Source organism: Chrysochloris asiatica, unplaced genomic scaffold, assembly GCF_000296735.1.
Source record: "Chrysochloris asiatica unplaced genomic scaffold, ChrAsi1.0 scaffold00215, whole genome shotgun sequence".
Classification (NCBI taxonomy): Eukaryota; Metazoa; Chordata; class Mammalia; order Afrosoricida; family Chrysochloridae; genus Chrysochloris; species Chrysochloris asiatica.
In genome coordinates this window covers 4,641,757-4,661,710 of record NW_006408733.1, presented here as the reverse complement: position 1 = coordinate 4,661,710, position 19,954 = coordinate 4,641,757, and the positions used below count along the sequence as shown (strand labels likewise).

Below are 19,954 nucleotides of genomic sequence, written 5' to 3'. Positions count from 1 at the left end.
GATCTCTTCCAATCAGTCGGCCAGATAGTTGTCTTCCAAATTTCTTGGCAGAGATGAGTGAGTGCCTCCTGTGCTGCCTCACTTTCCTGAAAGATTTTCCTGAAAGATGCCATAGTTGTTGTTAATAGCTATTGAGTTGGTTCTGATCCTGTGCAAGTTTTCTAAGGAGTGGCTGGTGAGTTTGAACTTTCAACCTTGTGACTCAAGCGACCTTGTGGTCTGGTGCATTATCCTGCAGCACAACACCAGGAGGGAACAGTATATTCAAATGGCTGACCATGCAATTTTAGTAGCTTAGCTTGTAATCCACTACACTTCTAGGGCACCTTTACTTTCACTTAGTATGATGCTTCTGAGGTTCACCCATGTTGTAGCACTTCTCACTCCTTTTGATGGCTGAATAACAGTCCACTGTGGAAATACCACCTTTCATATATCAATTTACTAGTTGATGGACATTTGGGCTGTTTTCATCTTGTGAATAATTGTGAATAATATTATTAGGAACACTGGTGTACAAGTATTTGCACATCTGTTTTCAATTCTTAGGCACAGACAGTTAAATAAGCATTGGCCTGCTAACTGCAAGGTCACTGATTTGAACCATTCAGCTTTTGCTTTATGAAGTTAGTCACCCTATCACGATTTATAGTCTCGGAAACCCTATGAAACAGTTCTACTCTGTCTTATAGGGTCGCTATGAGTCAGAATCAACTTGGTGGCAGTGGGTTAGTTTGCTTTTTCAGGATAAGCATTGGACTGGTAACCTCAAGGTTGGCAGTTCAAATCTACCAGCTGCTCTCGGAAACCCTATACAGGGTTGCTATGAACAGGAACAGACTCGACAGCACACAAAAACAACATACCTAGGAATGGAAATTCTGGGCAGTATTATAATCCAGTGTTTAATTTTTTCAGAAACAAACTATTTTCTAGAGCAGCCACAGTATGTTACATTCCCACCAACAATGTACATAGGTTTCAGTTTCTTCTCATTCTCACCAAAACTTCTTTTGTTTAAAAAAAATAAGTAAAAAATATTATGTTTATCTTAGACAGTGGAGTCCTGGTATAGTGCTGTGGGTTAATACGCTGGACTGCAAGTTTGGTTTGAACTGTAAGGTCAATGGTTCAACCTCACCAGCTGCCCCTCAGAAGCCCTATACAGGGTTGATATGAGTTAGAACTGAAAAATCTAGACAGTACAGTCCTGGTGTAGTGATGTAGCTTAAGCAATGGATAGGTAACCACAAGGTCTGATGTTCAAATCATCCACCAGTCGCTCCTCAGGGTCACCATGAGTCACGATCAACTCAACAGCACTTAATAACAATATCCTTGGCAGCATGAAGGGTACGTATCTCATTGCCATTTTTTATTTGCATCTCCCTAATGACTATGGTCGGCCGTTCAAGTTCACCAATTGCTCCTTGGAAACCCTATACAGGGTCGCTATGGGTTGGAACTGACTCCACAGCACTGAACAATGACTAATGGCATTGAGGATCTTTTAATGTGCTTGTTGGCCATTTATATATTTCTTTGGATGAATGTCTGTTCAAGTTCTTTTCCTATTTTTTAATTGAGTTGGCCATCTTTTGTTGTTGAGTCGGTTCCAACTCATAGTGACCCTGCACAGGGTTTCGGAGGCTGTAAATCTTTATGGGAGTAGAAAGCTTCGTCTTTCTTCCGTGGAATGGCTGGTAGTTTCGAACTGCCGACTTTGAGGTTAGCAGACCGATTCGTAACCACTACGCTACCAAAGCTCCAGTTGTTGAGATTCAGGAAATCTTTATATATTCTCGATACTAAACTCTTACCGGAGTCCTGGTGTGGTGCTGTGGGATAAAGCACTGGACTGCAAGGTCAGTTTGAACCACAAGGTTGGAAACCCTATACAGGGATGCTGTGAGTCGGCATCGACTCTACAGCACTTAACAACAACAACAACAAACTCTTACCAGAGACAAGATTTGCAAATGTTTTCTCACATTCTATAGGTTGTTTTTCACTTTCCTGATGCAGTTTTTAATTTAAAAATTCTGGTGCAGTTTTAAATGAATTATTAACAATCATTAGCTATTGGTGTCAGAGTTAAGAAACCCTTACCAAAGCCAGCATGCTTTGAAATTTTAGTCTTCAAAGTAACAGAATTCTATAACTGACCTGCATCCAATTTTATTTCCTTTAAAATAACTTAGAAAAGACAAGCCAGGCAATTATGACTGTAGTTTTTATTTTCTTATTTCCATCAATTTGCTGAGGTATTATTAGTGTTTCCATTAAATACACAAACATACAGGAAGTGCCTGGGTTATCAATAAAATCTGTGCTACAGTGCAAGTCAATATTTTTGAGTCACATTTATTGGTAAATCAGACAGATGCATACAGTTCTTATTTAGCCTTCGTTCAGGAGCTCTAGTGGCACTGTGGTTAAGGCAATAGTCGGTGATTCAAAGCCACCAGCCACTCCTTGGTAGCAAGATGAAGCTGTCTGCTCTCATAAAGATTTACAATCTCAGAAATTCTATATAGGTCCTGAAAGCTTTTTTAATGATTTAAAAGCTGCATGTGCAGCAAATGACGGTGATTGTGCTAACTGCCAGTAGGGCGGGTCCACTCATTGCCTGCCAAGTGGATCAATTTCCCTCACATCACAAGGCAGATAGGTAGGAATTGTCCATATGTCAGACTTCTGTAACCTGGGAATTGCCTGTACCATGAAATACTCAAAGGCTGATTTAAATAAGGCACAGTAACAGTAGGATACGTTATATTCGAATGATTTATAAAATCTGTATGTAACTCAGAAAACTTAAGATATTCCTATTTTGAGGCTTAAAAATAATCTATGACTTCTTGCCAAACATTTCTAAACTACTAATCAGTTTTTAGATATTTTACTGAGTTCTAGAAACAAATAAATATCTTTACAAAGTTGCAAGATCCTCTTATGTAACTATGTTTCATGAATTTATAACTTTTCATTTCAGTTTTTGCCTTTCAAAGCTCATATACACCTTTAACAAACTATTTTACTTTAAAAGTGATTAAGTAAAAACTCTGTGAAACCAATTACTTTCTCTGTCTTGTTCTGTCACCATAAATTTGATGATACCCCAATCAGAAACTTGGTACCTCTTCAGCAATGCCCCTGGGAGTCACTAACAACCTTTGTCTCTGTACATATGCTTATTCTAGGTATATCATATTAGTGGGATCACATAATACTTGTTCTTTTGTGTCTAATTCATTTCACTCAGCATAATGTTTTCAAGGTTCATCCATGTTATAACATTTATCAGAATTTATTTTTTCTTTATGGCTAAATAATATTCCACTGTATGGCTATACCACTGTTTTTTTATCTGTTGAAAGACACTTGGGTTGTTTCTACCTTGTGGCTATTGTAAATAAAGCTGTAGTAAACATCAAAAAAAAAAAAAGTGATTACGTACAGAAATAAAACTAAATTAATTGTTTTGATAAATTGAGTCAATATATAAAAATTAACATTTACTTTACCCATTGCAAAAGATTTTATGAATAAAATTTAAAGTTTAAAAATCACATTTGTGCTCTTTATATTTGCAAAACCAACCTTATCCCTTAAGCTGTCAATTTTAAACCATTCCAATAGTTTGATTCCAACATCCAAAGGACTTTCAAGAAATGTTCTATAAGTTAATAGGAAATCTTCTATATAAGTTGGGTCCACAATGGAATGTTCTTCTATTAAATGCATGATGAGACGCTCAGGTGTTGCCTGAAAATCCAAGAAGAGAAAGGATTAGTAAATAAACAGCAACTAGGTGTCCTGCTGTGGCGCTGTGGGTTAATGCGCCAGAATGCAAAGCTGTTTGACCTGCAAAGTTGGTGGTTCAAGCTCACCAGCTGCTCCTTGGAACCGTTATACAGGGTCGCTATGGGTTGGAACTGACTAGATGGCACTTAACAACATCAACAAAAAGAACTCCCAATGAGTCCCTTTGCAGTCACTCCTCAAATCAGAATTATCTAAACACCTCAAATTGGAGTCATGGTGTGGCACAGTGGGTTAGTGTACTAGACTTCAAAGGTGGTATGAAATACAAGGTCAGTGGTTTAAGCTCACCAGCTGCTCCTTGGAAACCCTATACTATACAGGGTGGTTATGGGTTGGAACCAACTCGACAGCATTTAACAACAACAACAAACTCCTCAAATTAGTTTTATCTTTAAACTCTTAGCCCTGGGAAGAAGTGGTCTTCTTACATTGAAATCCACCAGCACTCGGGTTTGGAGAGAGGGAAAAATACCCAATAGTATTTATTCAGTTTTTTTCATTGGCATCTCATGACACTAAGAACTTTACTGTTATTACCTGTAGTGTGGGACAGGCCCATGGCAAATGAAAGAAGCAATGTTTGTCCCATGACAAAAAAAAAAAAAAAGGGAAAAAGAGTTAAACTTAAAAAGAAAAATCTCCCTCAAATTTAATCCACTTTATATTCCTTTTCTGCCTTAGGCTATAGAAACCAAGATAACCTTTCAATGCTGCTGCTAGTATCTAGAACAGAGGTTCTCCCTTCAATAGTTTCTCCTAGCCTAGTTCATCACCTTGAGAAGAACCAGAGGTTACAGTTTTTACATTAATTCAGCATTTTAACTGCTTGCCCATCTCCAAATTTATAAAAAGGAATAAAAACATTTACCTACTGTATCACTTTGTATTACCTGTTGCAAGTTTTTAAAAAGTGGTATAGAATGAAATACAGAAATAAACCAGATGCTAAGTCAGACATGGGATCAAATGTTGTTCGTAATACCAAATTTCACGTTGATCTATTCATCTAAACACTCTCATTATTCAGAGTAACCTTATGGTAAAAACTAATGGTGTTTTTAGCCTACTTTTTTTTTTTTAAAGGTTCACACATTGCTAAACCATGTGAAAATCTTTTTTCTAGGATAGGGGTGGGAAACATCAGGCCTTTGAAATCATTTGGTTTGGTCCTGCCAAGGCAGCTGCAGTTCCAACCATTACACTGTTGTTGTTATGTACCATGGAGTCGCTTCCGACTCATAGAGATAACCATGTACAGGGTTTCTGAGGCTGTAAATCTTTACGGCAGCAGAAAGCCTTATCTTTGTCCCGCAGAACAGCTGGTAGTTTCGAACTGCTGACCGTGAGATTAGAAGTCCAATTCATAACCACTACACTACCAGAGCTTCTTTAGCCATTACATTAGGGATGAGTTAATTAAATGTTTGACTAAATATACAGGCTAATGTCTAAGTTTATAATTTTGTATAGCCTGTGAATGATGTTATAAATTTTAGCAGAAAAAAGGCTCCCCACTTTAGCTCTATGAGAAAGCTAGAAATAAGGTTCTTCACATAGTCTTACTTAAGGGTCATTCCTTACACGGGTCATTCCTATTCATTTCCCACTCTCCAAAACATTAAAAAAAAACCTATGGAAAACAAAATAACCCCTATGATTAACAAATTGGATACATTATCCAGGCCAATCACAGTTTGGAGATGCTTAAATCTTGTTCTTAGAAAACCTATGGTTAAGTAAGAGCTGGGAACAGATCAACATCTTAGACACAGGACTAAGATTTATTTTTGACTAGCTGAAACACTGAATCATAGCCCCTGCCAAGACTAGCATGAAAAACATGGCATGCTTGTTGTTAAGTGCCATTGAGTCAGTCCTGACCCACAGTAACCCTATATAGGGTTTCAGAGGAGCAGCTGGTGAGCTTGAACCAATGACCTTGAAGATCAAACTGACTTTGCAGCCCAGCACATTAACCCACAGCGCCACACCAGGATTCTCATGGCATGCTAGAAGGGGGCAATACGTACAATTTGGCAAGCAGTAGAGATGGCTAGCATAAATATACTGGCATGGTAGACATTGGTTACAATGAACAAATATGAAAATATACTAAGCATATATAGAAAGTCATTGTTAAAGTAGGGATGTGGAGTCCTGGTGTGATGTTGAGGGTTAATACGCTAGACTCTGAAGTCGGTTTGAACCGCAAAGTCATCAGTTCAAGCTTATCAGCGGCTCCTCAGAAACACTATGGGTTAGAACTGACTCAAAGGTACTTAACAACAGAAGTTTGTAATTTACATTGCAAAAAAGGAAACAAAAAGGACTAACAAAACAGAATCCTGTGGTATAAAAAAATTAGAACTGGACTGCTTAATAACCATATAAAATTAGAGATGTACATGTAATATACATATACTTAGCTTCTATTTATATATAGCATAATGGATTACATATGTTGGTCTGTTAACCGCAAGGTCAGCAGTTCAAGTCCATCAGATGCTCCTCAGGAGAAAGATGAGGGTTTCTGCTTCCACTAAGATTTACAGTCCCAGAAACCATATACAGGGTCACCATGTGTAGGAACTGACTTGTAAGAACACCATCACTGTCATCGCCAAGTTTTTAATAAATGGTGGTGGTGGTGTGCTGTTGAATGGGTTCCAAGTCACAGTGACATTGTACAGGGTTTCTGAGGCTGTAAATCTTTATGTGAGAAAAAAGCCTCATCTTTCTCCTGTGGAGCAGTTGGTAGATTCGAACTACTGACCTCATGGTTAGCAGCCCAACGCATAATTCCACTATGCTTAGCTCTGTCTGATAAGTTCTACAAGTAACAACACGTTAGTTGTTAAGTGCCACTGAGCTGATTGTGACTCAGTTACCCTATATAGGATTTCTGAGGAGTGGTTGTTGGGTTTGAACCGCAGGCCTTGTGGTCAGCAGTCTAGTGCTTATCCTACAGAGCTACACCAACTCAGACACATTAGTAGCAATGAATAGATTGAGTGCCAGATTTTGCTTTTTAAATGATATCATTTATAAAAGGGCTTTCCTGATAGAAAAATGGCTGGTTGCAGGGTTTTGTTGTTGTTAAGTGTTGCTAGTTCTGACTCATAGTGACCCTGTATATAGTTTTTGAGAAGCAATTGGTGGATTTGAACCACCAGCCTATGGTTAGCAGTCCAATGCTTATGCTACAGCACCATGCCAGAAGTCCTAGAACATGAGAAATACAAGCTGACCCTAAAACATATTATTTTACTAAATAATAAGCAAGTGCTCAAAGAATGATGGGGATGTGTCAAAAGTAACTACAAGTCAGCATGCAGAGGATTCTACTGGCCAAATCTGGGGCAATTTGAGCATCCAAAAAATAAAGACAGTAAGGGGATACAAAATGAGTGAGTCCATATCAGTAGAAATAATCGTGAAAAGAAAGCTCTTCTTGGCAGCACAAAGACAAGAAATGTAAAAATAAGCGAAATAAAAAAATGTCAATTTAAGGCAGGTGTAATCAGTAGAAGTAAAAATTGGCAGGATATTGGCATTATCTCAGACCACCTTTCTACTTGATATTTATAAATGATAGAGTAAAATGATAACTTTACAGTGAAGAATTCTGGCAGCCCATCCATATGCTCATCTTTTCTACAAACAAAAGTTTACACTGAACAGCTTAACAAAAGAAAGAGAGCTTTGAGAAATACCCTAATTCTTGTTGAAGATGAACAGATAGGACATCAGACTCAGAGGTCTATAATAACATACCACTTAATATTATTAAACTACTGCAATTTTACTTCACTTATTTTGCAATCAAGACAAGCCTGAAAAGGGAAATAATCATTCATCCATTTCCTCTCTTTCAATTATAATTGTCCCATTTCACATCCAGTGGATTTTAGAGACAAGAGGGAATGAGAAGGGGAAACCAGATGGTAATTAATACTCAAATTCCAAAATATGCTAAGACTTTGATTTACCTCACTTAACGTTTATAAAACTGTTTTATCATCCTCATTTTAAGATAATGAAAGTAAGGTTCAGAGAAGCCAATACTTATTCCAATGCCCTAGAGATCCATCCAGCAAATACTGGGCATCTTCACCTAGAGATTTACTTTTGATGTTAAGTGTCATCAAGTTGGTTTTGACACATAGCAACCTTATACAGCAATTCTGATGAGCAGCTGGTAGGTTTGAACTGCTGGCCCTGTAGTTCACAGTCTAGTACTTACCCTATAGGGCTACACATGAGTCCACAGATTTATGATGACCCTTAAAATTTCTATTTTGTTTCAAGATGTTGCTAGCTTTGATGAAATTGATTCCAGTTACCAATGGATCATAAAATAAATCTGAGAAAGAAAACCTTGACCAGTATATTCTAAAATATTATTTCATCCATATAGATATTAAATATACATTTCATCATGAAAATGTATAAAAACCAACTAAAAAATAGGCAAGTGAGCCAACAATTTGTTTTTTATCTTGTACTATAAAAGTGATTCAAAGTCTTTTAAGCAAGTTGAAAACTTTACTCCATCAGAGACCAGAATAAATAAAAATCACCCACCTTGATTACAATGTGTCCTTTTCTGGTTCCACTCCGATCTAGTTCTCGGTGCTCATGTACCATAACAATCTCTCCCTCTTCTTCAACTTTATGAGTATTTTTTTCCACATGATTTAAAATTCTCCAGTAATCCTGCTGGGCTATGCAGACAAACTGTCCAAGAACAACATGGGGACAATTAATGAACCTGTAGTACATAAATATATCACTGTGCACCCAGGCAGAGCACAAAGGTAAGAAATCTAGAGGCATCAGTTCTTTTTCATTGGACTCCTTTAATCCTTAACGAACAGATGAACTAATTCACACTCAAAGACAGCAAAGATGTCCAATCTGTTTTGAATTCTGTTGTAAAAGGAGAAGTTAGCATTTACTTCTCGCAAAAGAGACACTATGCAAAGAAAAACACGAAGCAGGACTAAGTTAGAAACAACCTAGAAGTTCCTATTTCTTTCCTTTATTTTTTTAAAAATACTGAGCTGGCTAGTAGAAATACAACAAACCAACATCTTTTTGGCATACTCTCTTTTCTATATATACATCCCTCTATCAGATATAATTTGCTCAATTAAAAAAAAAATTGAAATGGCCATAAAATCTAACTTCCTTTATAAACTGGAAGCTTTTGAAACTCCCAATTTTCAAATAAAACTATTTTGATTTGAGGAATAAAAAACAGGGTCAACCATTTTAAATCAAAGAATAAACAAGAGTACTTGACCAAGGAGATAAGCTTACCTGACAGTCATCTACTTTAGTCCTTACAACTCCATGCATGTACTGTTTATCCAGAGTGGGAGTAATTCCAAAACTATTTCCCATAAAGAGATTTTCAATTTTTCCATCTGGATGACTGATTTCTACAGTGCCGTTTAAAATAACATACCATGAGTCAAGCTATAAAAAACAAAGATTAAAAGAATCTTTTAAAAAAGTTATTATTTTGAAAAAGGATCTACTAATAGATATTATTAGTATATCTAATATATTAAAGGAGCTCTGGTAGTGTAGTGGTTATGAATCAGGCTGCGAACCTTAAGGTCAGCGGTTCAAAACTACCAGCAGCTCCGCGGGAGAAAGATGAGGCTTTCTACTCCCGTAAAGATTTACACCCTCGGAAACCCTATACAGGGTCGCTATGGGTTGGAACCGACTCGATGGCACATAACAACAACAACAACAACAATAGATATTAGGAATCCTGGTGTGGCACTGTGGTTTAATGCACTGCATTGCAAAGTTGGTTTGAACTTCAGGGTTAGCGATTCAAGCTCATTAGCCTCTCCTCAGAAATCCTATACAGGATTTGACTCGATGGCACTTAACAACAATAGACCCTAGGGCTCCTGGTGTGGTGCTATAGGATCAGCACTGGACTGTAAACCACAAGGTTGGCAGTTCAAATCCATCAGCAGCTCCTTAGAAACCCTATTTAGGGTTGCTATGAGTCAGAACCAACTTGATGGTACTTACAACAACAACAGCATATGTATATTAGTTGTATACTTGAAAAAAATTTGATGTCACTAACTAAATAGTCTATCAATAACATAGTATTTCTTATCTGTACCAATCACTCATTTGGTCTTATTTTCCTTATTATTAAAACGGGTATGATAAAAGGACCTACTGTGCTAATATATTAAATGAGTTAATACATAGTACGGCTTAGAAGAGCACTAAAAAAAAAAAAGATTAATTCGAAAGGCCAGCAAAATGCTGAATTTTTAGGCATACCTAAAAAAATATTCAAAATCGCTCCAGATACTAAGAAAACACTGTGTTTATGTACACGGAGGTATACTTACTAGCTTAAGCAGCTCTGGTAGTGTAGTGGTTGTGAATTGGGCTGTGAACCTTACGGTCAGCAGTTCAAAACTACCAGCTGTTTCACAAGAGAAAGATGAGGTTTTCTGCTCCCAATCAGGTTTACAACCTTGGAAACCCTGTACAAGGTCGCTACGAGTCGGAACTGACTTCATGGCACATAACCACCACCACATACTTACTTAGCTTAAATTTTTAGGTATTTTATGTGATTTAAAGGCAATCTTTATTGTTAGTGCTAAAGGAAAAATCAGTGTCAACAACAAATATTTTTTTCAAAAGTGTATTTTTTTGTTAATACAAATAGAAAAATATACCATATAGTGGGCCTTGCTGGTTATATAAGCTATTTCAAGCCTGACAATGTTTTCTTTCATCACTGTAAACTTGTATCTAAAACAGTACCTGGCGCAAAACAGTCACTCAATGAATTCTTTTCTTTAAAAAAAAAAAAAAACTTTTTATTATGTAGTGAGTGAAGGTTCAATAAATTATTGCTAATAGAACTGTGGATAATGATCAGAAAACAAAATTTTGTGGAAAAGAAAGTAAAAGTTTGGTTTATTTCTCTCTCATGCATATATACAACCTATTCCTCAAGTACTATCTCGCCATCCAACATTTCACATTTATGACAATAGTAAAAATCTATGATCCGACTATATTGAGCATTGATGACGTATATCTGGCAGTACTGAACACTGAGGTATAAGGTGAGAATAACGATGGGTGTTATGGGTAAGGCTATGTGTTAACTTGGTTAGGCCATAACCTAGTGGTGTGGCAGTTAATTAAAGATGTCATTCTCCATTTTTGTATACTGTTGATGTCTGTATAATGACCTGGTGTTCTGAACCTAACTATATAGCTAAATGAGGAGTAGGTGTATTTTGAATTGTTTGAAACACTTAGACTGCCTTTATAAAAAAAAAATTAATACTACATACATCTGTCCATCAAACTTTTTTGGGGTACATAACCTCTATGGCAGATATTTAATATGATGTAGGGAGAAAACATTAAAAAACAAAGCTTGAGGGCTAAATAGCTGTTTTCAAAGAACTTTTATCAAGTATTATTCATCTTTAATAATTTGATAAGAAATACACTGAAAATTTCCTAACAGCATTAATGCCATTCAATCCCTCTGCATTCTCCATCTACCTATCCACAAGTTAATAAACAAGCATTTTTTAATCAAAGAATGGGTACATTATTACCTCAATGGGCAGCAGGATCACTAGGAAGTATTGCTTTCAATATATTTTCTGATTCTTTTATTTAAGGCATTTTATTAAAAAGGAATAGGAAGAGTGCGTAGATATTGGGAAACATTTTAAACAATGATAATGATATAACACAATTGGAATAAAGATTAAGAATAATAATAAAATCCTCTTAACAAATTAATTTGAGAAACAAAAATTAATTGGCTGCAATTAAGGTACCTTGGTAGCGTAGTGGTTATGCGATGATCTGCTAACCACAAGTTTGAAATCAACCAGCTGCTCTGTGGGAGAAAGATGAGGCATTCTGATTTCATAAAGCTTTACTGCCTTGGAAACCCTATACAGGGTCACTATGAGCTGGAACCAACTTGACAGCATACCACCACTTATATTAATAATTGAGCACCTATTTGAACGGTAAGGTCGAGAGTACAAACTCATCAGATATTCCTTGGAAACCCTATACAGGGTCGCTATGAGTTGGAACTGACAGGACGGCATGTAACAACACCACTCTGTGTAAAGCCCATTACAAGTAAATAAAAATTAAAGCAAAGGAAGTACAACAACAAAGACGCCTTATCTCTTCATATATCCTACCTATCCAAAACTCAGATCTAAGAGGCTGTACAAATTTCAAAAATAAAGATTTATGCAATTTCTGCAAAATAAAGTACTCTAAAATTAGCTTCCACATTAGACAATGTGTAATATTTATTTGCTAACTTACTTCTTCCCCATCTTCAAGAATAATAGCTCCAGCCTGCTCCACCACTTCAAAGATCATCACAGAGCAGAGTTCTCTCCTTACAGACATAGTCATATTTGCGAAAGCAGGGAGCTGATGCATAAACTCCAACAATTGTTCTATGAGTAAAAAGAAAAGTCTACTGTAATGAGAAGCAAGGGAAATACATATACTTTTAACGTTTCAGTAAGACCTAGAATACAATACCTAATTTCCTAACCCAGTTATGAATGTATGCTACTCTAGAGAAACCAGTGCAATGTTGAAAACGTAGAGAAACCAGTAATGTGGCAGATGTTTTTAAAATCAGTTACATGGTTTATAGATATACTCAAACTCATATATAAGTATAGGTATAGAGAAAGTTACCAGAATTCCATAACCTCCAAAGAGAACCAGCAAATTACACAACTTCAAATGAGGTTGAAGAGTTTATCTACTAGCCTGAGATGTGGTGGTTAAACTCTTAAGTCCTTGATCTAAAAAAAAGTCAACAAGTCTACTTAATTAAGCTAGAGTCAAAAGAACAAAGACTATTAATAAATATAAATGATTAATAATGTTAGAAATAACAAAAACATGAATTAGAACTTGAGACTTGCTGCCCAAGATAACTCTCATTAATTTAACCAGCAAATCTTTAGGAGAGTTCTAATAGCGTAGTGGGTTTTGTGTTGGGCAGCTAACTGCAAGGCCAGCAGGAGCTCCAAGGTAAAGATGAGGCTTTCTGTTCCCATAAAGATTTACAGCCTCAGAAACCCAATACAGGGTGTCTCTATGAGACGGATTTGACACAACAGTACACAGCCACTATCAACAACCACCTTAGATTGGGGAGCACAATGGCTCTGTAGGATCAGCACTAAAGGAGGAATCACAAAGTCAGTGGTTTCAGCCTACCCACTGCTCCATGGGAGAAAGATGAGGCTTTTTATTACAGCAAAGATTTACAACCTCAGATTCCCTGTTCAGGGTGGCTATGAGTTGAAACCAACTAAACAGCACTTAACAACTACTACCACCACCTTAAGTTAATTACTTTGGGTATAGGCATTGATTATTAACTTAAAAGGAGCCCTGGTGGGGTAGTGGGTTATGCATTAGGCTGCTAACCTCAAGGTCAGCAGTTCAAATATCAGCTGCTCTGTGGGAGAAAGAGGAGCCTTTCTGCTCCCATAAAGGTTTATAGCCTCGGAAACCTGACATAGGGTTGCTATGAATTGGAATTGGTTTATATATATTTCAGCTAAGGAGCTCTGGTAGCGTAGTGGTTACAAATCAGGCTGCAAACCGCAAGGTCAGCAGTTCGAAACTACCAGCTGCTCTGCGGGAGAAAGATGAGGCTTTCTGCTCCCATAAAGATTTACAGCCTCGGAAACCCTGTACAGGGTCGCTATGGGTCGGAACCGACTCGACAGCACTTAACAACAACAACAAGGGCTAAAATAGACACATATTAGGTGTTACCTACAGTTGGGAGCTAATTATATTTCTTTATTTGTTTTTTTAAAGCTCTGTGAAAATAGCACAGTATATTTTTTATTATTAAAAATGTAAACTCAGCTTCTGTCTAGATAATGTTCACAAATTGAATCTACATTAGATTAACTATATTTTTGTTCATAGAATAGCAAGGAAAATTCTAATGTATAGATCCTTTACTCGTACAAATAACCATTATTATTAATAGTAGTATTTTCTAATTCAAATAACAGTAAGTAACATGAGAATCTAGGATAAAATCTTAATAGAATCACAGCAATATATAATGATATGCAACAATTTTTGTTCCTTAAAGAATGTATTAGTATCCTTAGTATCATGCAACATCTCAAAGTATAATCAGCTATATAAGAAACTGTATAAAGGGAAATTCATATCCTAACCAAAAAAATTTTAAATACATGTTCAGGTTAGGGTAATAAAAACAATTTTTAATGTAATTTGAAATGTAAAAAGCTACTTTATGTACACTGGACATTGCTGTACTTCATTTTAGATACCCCATGGATATGGAAGATAAAAAACAATTTAATATGACTGTGGCAGCCAGCCTCAAAGATTGCCTAATATTCATATTCTCATGTCATTGTCCTCCATAATATATTAGGCTGTTCTGTGACATCAAAGATGACACAAGTGATTATATGTCACTTCTGAGACTCGATCCTAAAACACTGTGTCATCTGCCTAGTTTCTTTTAGGTTATTTGCTTTAGGGGTAAGTTGACTGCCATGCTATGAGGACACTTTGGTAGCCTATGGAGAGACCCGCATGGCAATAAAATTGTGCTAAAAAGCAGATGAGTAGCAATCTTAGAAGTACACCCTCCATTCCAACTTCAGATGACTGTAATTCCTGCTCATATTCTGACTACAACCTCATGAGACACCCTAAGACAGGACCACCTGGATGAGCCACTTCTAAATTCTGACCCACAGAATCTGCAAGATACCAAATTTTGCTATTTTAAGCCATTAAGTTTTGGGGTAGTTTGTTATGTAGCAAATAAGTACACAATACATAAATTAAGTCATAAAATTCTTAATATGAACAGGTGTATTTATTACCAATGTCATCATCAGTTTTGTCTGCAGGTTCTTTTTCAAGACACTCTCTAACAAGATCTCGCCCCTGCAACGGATCTGTCCGATCAATCTCTTCATCTTCCTCTTCTTCATCCTCAGAATCAACAGGTCCTTCCGGAAGACGTGTCAAATCTACATCTCCTACCTCACTCTCTGTAGCCTACAGAAAAAAAAAAATTACATTACTCATCATTTCATGTTAAACAACTTTGTATCCAATCTAAATTAATAAAAATGAACTCATCCAGAAGCTCCTCATAAGAAAGGTTGGTGAATGCTTCTGAAAGATCCTAGCCTTGGAAACCCGATGGGATGAATGAAGTTGCACCCTATCACACATGGGATTGCCATGAGTTGCAATAAACTTAACAGCAACCAACAGTTGGATAATTTGTTTACCCCTCTCAACCAAAAAAAAAAAATTGAGGTTCAGGGTTATGTGATATCAAAAATACAATGAAATTTTAATTATTTATAAAAAAGTTTTTCTGCACACAAAATATGAATTCATCATTCCACAGTGTGAAATAGAGTGATAAATGTGAGCCTGTAAATATAAAATAAGGACTCTGGTAGCATAATGGTTAGGAGTTGGGCTGCTAACCTCAAGGTCAGTAGTTCAAAATACTATTCAGTTCCGCAGGAGAAAGATAAGGCTTTTTGCTCCCATAAAGATTTACAGCCTCAGAAACCCTATATGCAGGGTCACTATGAGTTGTAACCGATTCCACAGAACACCACCACCACCACATCAAGTATAAAATGCACATAAGATTCAAACCTCACTATATGTATTAATATCTGTTTTCAAACCCCCATCTGTATTTTTTAAAAAGCACAAAATTTCCTAAAATACGAAGTACAGAAAAGAGGAAAAACTAGATTATCAACTATGTTCAAAATATGTGAGACTAAGTCTCGCAATCCTCGCTTCTAAGGCACGTTCTGGCTGCAATTCTTCAAAGATAAATTTGATCGATCTTCTGGTAGTCTGGTAGATTCTGCATTCTTTACCAATACTATAATTCAAGGACATCAATGCTTTGTTCTTCCTTACTCGTTGCCTAGTTTTCAGATATGAATGCAAAGGTGTCATATAAAGACAATAGTATTTTATAGCCAGTATGTTCTCTAAGTTATGATCTGGCTACGAGTTGAGTACTTGCATATATACACTTAAAAGTATATATTTGGAATCACAGACTTGGTGGTGGTGGTGATTGTGTGTTGTTGAGCTGGTCCCAACTCATAGCGACGCTGTATAGGGTTTCTGAGGTTGTAAATCTCTTCAGGAGTAGAAAGCTTCACCTTTTCCCCATGGAGCACAGTAAATTCAAACTACTGACCTCGCAGTTAGCAGCCCAGCTCATAATCCACTATACTACCAGGGCTTCTTAAAGACTTGGTTTTTGTTGTTGTTGTTGTTGTTGTTAAGTGCCATTGAGTTGGTTCCAACTCATAATTACCCTGTATAGGATTTCCAAGGAGCAGCTGGTGGGTTTGAACAGTCAATCATGTGGTTCAAACTAACTTTGCAGTCCAGTGCTTTATTCAACAGCACCACACCAGGACTCCAGTTGTTCTTTAACAAAGGGCCAAAACACATTAAATGGGGAAGAGAATAGTCTCATCAAAAAACGGTACTGGCAAAACTGGAAATCCACTTGCTGAAGAATAAAACAAAAAACCCATCACAAAAAAACTCAACATGGATTAAAGACCCAAATGCAAAACCTAGAACCATAAAGATCATCAATGAAAAAATAGGGACAAACTTATTACATGGCACGAATACACTATCAAACATTACTAAAAATGCACAAACAGTAGAAGACAAAATAGATGACTTAGACCGCCTTAAAAGTCAGGCATTTATGTGCATCAAAAGATTTTGTCAAAAGGACACAGCCACGGAGGGCTAGAGCTGAGAGTGAAGCATTCAGCTGATATGAAGTAAGGGAATATGCGTAAGAATGCCCAAACTTGCAGACAAGACAGTATCCATCTGACCTAGCCTCGATGGCTTGATAATCAGAACTGGACTAGAGGAAGATTTTTAAAAACCCCAAAATTTTGATAAAGGAAACAAATATAAATTGCTACAATTTGATGAACTTGACCTATACTTATGGATGTAGTAGCTCAAAATACCAACTGAGAGGAACGGAGTCTTCACATCAAGTATCAATCCTATCTCTTCTCTTTATACAGGGTAGATAGGGTCAGGCAACTCAGACATTGGCTACCTAAAATAGGGGGGTGATGAAGGCACGAAGTGACTGCCTTACAAGGTTTCAAGAGGGAGTTTAGTTTAAGAGTATGGGGGGAAAGAAAGAGTCCCCACTGAATAGCTGTCATCTTCTCTACACGGGTCTGGTGAAAAGAGATGGGGATAAGGTTCTTATGATTCAACAGTAACTGTTATCATGTCTAACTGCGACTGTCACATTGTATATACAGAAGTTTTGTAACAAAAATGGGGGAGTAGTTAATCTTACAGTCCAGAAACAGAGGACCTAGGACTATCAAGGGAGTACATGGAACTCTATCCAGAGAAATAGCAACACCAGAGATGAGGACATGGAGAGAGGGAGCAGCTTAGGACTCTGGACTCATGGAAAGAGAGGGACATGAAAAAAACCAACCTGGAGGGCATTATGCTGACAGCCAGGAGGCAGGCTGGCAGAATGTGTTCTTTGGTTGTTTAAATGATTATATATTCTTGAGTGTTTTTGTATATACCCCCACTCCCAAACAAAAACAAAAACAAGAGGGAATGGAAGACAATACTGTTGAATGATGATACAGGAGGAGACTGTAATCACTGCAATGAAATGATGGTGTAAAGCTGATGTTCTCCCATGTAAATTATAATTCAGTTCACAACAAAAACTTAAAAAGAACAAAAGTAAACTAAACTTTAAAAAAATTAGTATTTTTTGGTCAAAAGAGTGAAACGGGAGGCCACAGACTGTTTAAATTTTTTTTGCAACAACATATCAGACAAGGGCCTATTCTCTAAAATGTATAGAAAACTACAACACCTCTACAAGAAAAAGACAACCAACCCAATTAAAAAATGGGCACAGGACACGAACAGAAACTGCATAAAGGAAGCCATTCAGACAGCCAACAAACATATGAAGAAATGTTTATGATCATTAGCCACTGTTGGTAAGTGTTGTTGAGCCTGTTCCAACTCATAGGGACCCAGGATAGAGTTTTAGAGATGTGTGTGAAGAGTTGGAGCCTCTGGCCTTGTTCAAAGTAATCTTTTAGCCCAGTGCATATCCTACAGCACCACACCAGAACACCATTACAGAGATGCAAATCAAAACAAACAATGAGATATCATCTCATACCAGCATGAACAACGAAGTTCAAAAACACAGAAACTACAAATGCTGGTGAGGGTGTGGAGAGACTGGGACCCTCCTACATTGTTGGTGGGACTGCAAAGTGGTTCAACCATTGTGGAAGATGGCATGGTGCTTTCTCAGAAAACTGGAAACAGAAATACCTTATCATCCAACAATCCCTCTACTTGGTGTATATCCTCAATAAATAAAAGCCAGGACACAAGTAGATATATGCACACCAATTATCAACACAGCACTATTCACAAGAGGAAAAAGAGACAGCTTAAAAGTCTATCAATGGAAGAATGAATGGATAAACAAACTTTGGTACATACACATAATGGAATACTATGTAACGCTGAAGACTACCGATGAATCTGCGAAAACACCTCATAACATTGATCAACCTGGATGACATTATGTTGAGTGAAATGAGTCCATCACTAAAGGGCAAATACTGTATGAGACTACTACTGCAAAAGCTCAAGAAAAAGTTTTCATGCTAAAAGAAACATTCTTTAATGGTAACCAGGGTTGAGAGGGAAGGGAGAGGGGAGACACTTGTTAACTTTGGTAACAGGGAGGATAACATACAAGAAGGGGGAGGGCAATATACAAGAAGAGGGAGGTTGGCAAAAGAATGATGAATACTTGGAACAACAATGTTCTGCAGGTAGATATATGGGCAGAGACACAGGCCAAATGGATAGGGGAGGAAGAACAGGATACACACACACATACACACTCACACACATATATGCATGTTTATGGAGTCCTGGTGTGGCACTGTGGGTTAATGTGTTGGACTGAAAAGCTGGTTTGAACCACAAGGTCAGCAATTCACCAGATGCTCCTTGGAAAATCTATACAGGGTCACTATGAATCGGAACTGACTCGAGAGCACTAAGAACACCAACAATACATGTTAATATATCCCACAATTATATGACAGTTTGGAAGAGAATGTCTGTACATGGGTATTTATCTTTCCTATAAATACAACTATGAATGTAGTGGAGCATACAGCATACAAAATGATGAAAACGTCTTAGATATTATCAAACATCTTAAGGCAATTAGTTGCTGAGCTTGGGGGCTCAGGACCATAGTCTCAGGAGACAACATGGCCAATTGGCATAACTTTAATGTGTAGTGCCTGGGATCTTAAAAGCGTATGAGCAGCTCTGTGAAGTATAGCTACTGGTTTCTCCATGTGCAGAAGAAAGAATGATGAGAATTGATGAGGCCTAGAATCAATTAGTCAAAAGGACTAATGTAATATATAAACACCAGTTGCTATGACTGAGACCAAAATAACTAGATGGTTCCTGACTATCACTACCAACTGTTCTGAATGGGATCATATCAGGAGGTCCCAGATAGAGAGCAGAAACTGTACAACAAAACTCAAAACCTTCAGGTCTAGAAAGGAACTCACTCTCGTGGCCTAATTTTCAGGCAAGCAGTAGATAAGTTTGTGTGTGTGTGGGGGGGGGGTGCGACAACACCAGTAAGATATTCTCACCATGAAATAGTCATTCATTCAAAATACAAAGAGCATCATGTACCTCAGATTAAAAGTTGAGAAGAGATGGGAAGGTGGGTAGAGTGGAAATAGGAATGAGAGGAAGGAAGTGAGATAACTATTCTTGCATGGAGGGACTGCAATCACTGAAATGAAACAAAGTTTATGGTTTGTTGAATGTAAATTGATGATCTTGTCTGTAAATCTTCACTCAATTCACAAAAAGTTGAAAAAATAATAATAAATTTTAATAAATGCTGAATGTA

General features: G+C 37.1%; 1 protein-coding gene across 4 annotated transcripts in view; it reads right to left on the bottom strand.

Annotated features, from left to right (window-relative positions):
- Positions 1-19,954, bottom strand: part of RAPGEF6 (Rap guanine nucleotide exchange factor (GEF) 6) — a 304,075-nt gene that overhangs the window by 92,381 nt on the left and 191,740 nt on the right. For all 4 annotated transcript variants that reach the window (XM_006872939.1, XM_006872936.1, XM_006872938.1 and 1 more), the window contains exons 8-12: positions 14,787-14,964; positions 12,199-12,335; positions 9,151-9,309; positions 8,413-8,565; positions 3,604-3,768 (exon numbers count right to left, since the gene is read on the bottom strand). In XM_006872939.1, coding sequence (XP_006873001.1) covers positions 3,604-3,768; positions 8,413-8,565; positions 9,151-9,309; positions 12,199-12,335; positions 14,787-14,964 — 792 coding nt within the window. The remainder of the gene's footprint in view (positions 1-3,603; positions 3,769-8,412; positions 8,566-9,150; positions 9,310-12,198; positions 12,336-14,786; positions 14,965-19,954) is intronic.